Raw genomic sequence first — 3,862 nt, 5'->3', positions numbered from 1 at the left:
CGTAAGTTGATTTAGACTAAAGGATTTTTGTAAAGGCTGAAATCATGAGCTTCTTTCCACATCTAGCTTTTCACAAGGGTTGCTAAATTTAAGCTTAGGCCAGTAATGATTTTTAAAAACATTTTATTTTAACAGCTATATTTTGAAGAACTATGACATCCAGTATTTTTCCATGAGGGATATTGATCGCCTTGGAATTCAGAAAGTTATGGAAAGAACATTTGAACAACTGATAGGCAGGTAACAAACTATTACCTTATTTAAACTACTCTTATAATCTACTTGTTGAACATCTACTTTCCTGAAAGTTATTTAAGTTAAGATTACTCTTGATGTAACGTGGCCTAACAGAACTGTGACAGTGTCCAGTAAATAGTAAAATCTTAGCACTGACTTTAGTCCTTGATTTCCACATCTTGAACTGGAACCATTTCACAGTGTTTGTCAAAAAGCTACGCGATAGGTTACATTAGTCAGTACAGTTGTGGCTCTGTTCTATATGATTTAAGTTCTGTTTCTTGGGGAATTCTGCATTTTGCTGCAGTCTGACAAAATGTTTGATCAACTCGGAGTCTACAGTATACATTACACTTTTAAAAAATATATGTAGCAACTGATAACTTGAATTCAGCTGTTAGTACATGAGGTAGAAGCATTTGATGTCTTCCTTCTTAAGACTATGCTCACATACGCTGTTCTGATGACAACTGCCACTTTCTGTTCAGCTAGTGAAGTGCACAGTAGCCACTCCCTTACTCAAGTTCAGTGCAGCCGTCCTTGCTAACCTTGTTCAAGTTCACTGAACAGGATTAGGGAGCAAATCGTGCTAGTCTAAGGACACAGAGAGAGGATCAGAGTTAAAAGGGTAACCTCTCACCACAGGGTAGAACAAAGTCCTGTAAGCAGACCAGGGTCCATCTCTGTGTGTTGCCTGCTCTTGTATCTAAAGGTGTGCTCACCCTTCCTAGCTGCAGCTGTGCCAAGTAAAGAAGTTGCTAATTCAGCTGCTTCTCCCCACTGAGCATCTGCAGTAAGTTGGAAGTACACAGTCTACCACTTGAATAGCTCATCTGAGTGATAAGCAGCGTCCAATTTATTAAGTTCTCGTGGGCTGCCAGACTCCAGGTAGTAAGTAACTCATGTTTTCTGTTTCAGATTATCCTTCACTTTTTTATCAACTAGGCTTACAGGGCAGAGTTTAGAGGCAGCCTTCAACTATTGACCTGAAAAATGCAGAATGCCCCATTCATCTTGGTGAGCTGTCTATGAAATCCTCAAGCTTGGTGCTCCCTCCATCTTAGATGCCATGCAAATCAATGTTTCAGCCTTTCCCCCTGGTGCTCTGTACAAAAGGAGAAAAGGCTGGATTATATCATACATTTCTCTACATTTTTCCAACTAAGGAGACAAATACCAGATAACATGGTTAGAACTAAAGTACTTTTCTTCAGCCAAATCACACCTGAGCAGATGCTCAGTGAACCTAGAAAGACAAGCTTCTCTTTTCCCATTGTGTACTGGGGAAAGATCTGGGCTAACAGATGTTTCAGAGGCCAAAGATATTTAAAAAAATAAAAAATCCTTTCCAAATGTAAATCAGCCTGGACAGCAAGAAATACATGCAGAAAAAGTTTCAGGTTCTGAAATTGCTTTTCTTGTTTTATTCTGTCTTAGGAGACAGAGACCAATTCACCTGAGTTTTGACATTGATGCTTTTGATCCTTCACTGGCTCCAGCAACTGGGACTCCTGTTCTCGGTGGATTAACTTACAGAGAAGGCGTGTACATCGCAGAGGAAATACACAACACAGGTAGGAGCTGACCCAGCAGTACTGGACAAAGCAAGGACAGGACAAACTACATAGAGCTCACATTGGTTATGTTTTTCCCTGTGTTACTAGATAATAAGATAAATGGAGTCAAAGCTAGGTGCCTACAAAGTCAATTCAAGCTTCAGTAGGGGAAAAAGAGGTCCTGTAATGGGCAGTAGCTTAGGTGTTGGAAGCAGCTTAACCACCAACAACTTCAGCTTACCAAAAGTAAATAAAATACATAATATATTAACAAATAATGTCAAAAATTATTTGGCCGTCTTGTATAATACTGCTCCGTTTTCCTAAATGCGTGAGGTCAGGTGTAATAATGGGCATCTGGAATAAAAAAAAAAATGGATGCAATTTTAAACAGTTTGGAGTTCCATTCTAGGATTCAAGGCTAGCAAACCAAGCTTTCACTAAGTATTCCGCAGTCGACTCAATATAGAAGGAATTTTCTCCTTACGCCATGGAGTTTAGTTTAAATTAGTTATTTGCAGTAAAAGTTGGTATTGGAAGAAGAAAAAAAAAGCCAACCAGACAACAGATGCAATAGAATCATGAATAGGATGGCAAAAAATACTAGGTGAGACTATTTTATATCCCCTAATTTTTGGACTGTGAGAAAACATGATTAAAAAACATTCCTCTCATAAGTGTATATGGAACATCAAATTTAATTTTCCTGGATGCTAAATGCATGGAGGAGTGAGGTAGTGATGATGTAAGAAAGAACCAAATTAAAACCACAAACTGGCATCTAAAAATGATAACCTCATCCCTTACTTGAGAGCCAATTTTCCATGTCTAAGGGGTAGAGTGGGTCACAAGCTCAGATATCAGACTTGCTGCAATGAATGAAGGGCTGCAAAACAAACCCTGTTAGAGAATTTTACCCCTTTTCACAGTAACAAAGCTGTAAATCATTTTCACAGGAATGCTTTCAGCTGTAGACATGGTTGAAGTCAATCCACTGCTTGGAGCTTCTCAAGAGGAAGTGAATGCAACTGCTAGTCTTGCAGTTGATGTGATAGCAACATGCTTTGGGCAGACAAGGGAAGGAGCGCACACTGCTTTTGATGAACTCCCAACACCCAGTTCTCCAGATGAATCTGACAGTGAAGAGCAAGTGAGGATTTAAGAACCCGAAGTGCTGGGTACACTGGACATTATAGATAGAGCTCTGCTGAAGCATTTGAGTGAATAGATTGTCAACCCTTGGCAAATACTGTTAACTTCTCAATTTTTAAATAAACTACCTTTTCCACTGAGCGGTGACTACTTTATTACATACCAAGATTTATTCATTTAGTTACATATATACAAATTGAGACAATAAAATATTTATTACCTTCTTATTAATCTTACCAGTAGTTAAGTCTGTCTCTGCATTTTCCTTTTACTCCCATTCTCTGTCTCTCTAGTGTCAGTAGTTTCAGTTCAACATGCTGTCTAATGAGACAGTTCAATCCTCAGATAGTCAAAGGGAACAGACAGCTCATCCGGTTCCTCAACAGTGGAAAGCTCATCTTGCTCATGAAGATTCATCTGCTACGAAAGAACTTGTAGTAGACCACACCTCCTAGGATGGCTAGTTCCAGGATGATGATAATTGACAGCAACAACTTATTAGTGGTTACTCTACAGTTAAAAAAAAAAAAAAATCCACTATAGCGTTTTTTTCTTGATTAGAGATAATCTGATCACTATCTATCGTGCCTGCAATAAGTATCCTCCCTGTTTCAGCTAGCCCACAAAGTGCTATTCAGATAGCTCTTAATAAGCAGGAAGGGCTAAACTGGGTGGTTTCCTACTGAAGTTTTCCTGGAAATTCTTCTTAAATCTTCTACTTCAGCAGTACAGTTCTGTTCCTCTTCCCTCCTCCCCCTGCCCCAGAAGGCAGATAATTGTGCTCTGTATGTGCCTACTTAACTCAATTAAGCAAAGAGGAAAACATTAGTTGAACTCCTCCTGTGCTGAAACCCACATTATGGTGCTTTTACTTGGAACTATGTAGTTGAAGTAAAACTGTAAAATCATGGAATAAT

At 38.9% G+C, this 3,862-nt stretch overlaps 2 protein-coding genes across 2 annotated transcripts in view; one reads left to right on the top strand and one right to left on the bottom strand.

Moving 5' to 3' along the window:
* Positions 1-3,181, top strand: part of ARG2 (arginase 2) — a 17,347-nt gene extending 14,166 nt beyond the window's left edge. The window contains exons 6-8 of the mRNA XM_010085257.1: positions 132-240; positions 1,675-1,811; positions 2,750-3,181. Of these exons, the coding sequence (XP_010083559.1) occupies positions 132-240; positions 1,675-1,811; positions 2,750-2,955 (452 nt within the window). The 3' untranslated portion in view covers positions 2,956-3,181. The remainder of the gene's footprint in view (positions 1-131; positions 241-1,674; positions 1,812-2,749) is intronic.
* The window catches only part of VTI1B (vesicle transport through interaction with t-SNAREs 1B), a gene marked incomplete at its 5' end in the record, with an annotated part of 5,587 nt that continues 4,811 nt past the window's right edge, over positions 3,087-3,862 (bottom strand). Inside the window, one exon of the mRNA XM_010085255.1 lies at positions 3,087-3,455. Coding sequence (XP_010083557.1) covers positions 3,359-3,455 — 97 coding nt within the window. The remainder of the gene's footprint in view (positions 3,456-3,862) is intronic.

Source organism: Pterocles gutturalis, unplaced genomic scaffold, assembly GCF_000699245.1.
Source record: "Pterocles gutturalis isolate BGI_N339 unplaced genomic scaffold, ASM69924v1 scaffold46945, whole genome shotgun sequence".
Taxonomy (NCBI): Eukaryota; Metazoa; Chordata; class Aves; order Pterocliformes; family Pteroclidae; genus Pterocles; species Pterocles gutturalis.
The sequence above is the reverse complement of the archived record's forward strand: the minus strand, read 5'-3'. Positions and strand labels throughout refer to the sequence as shown.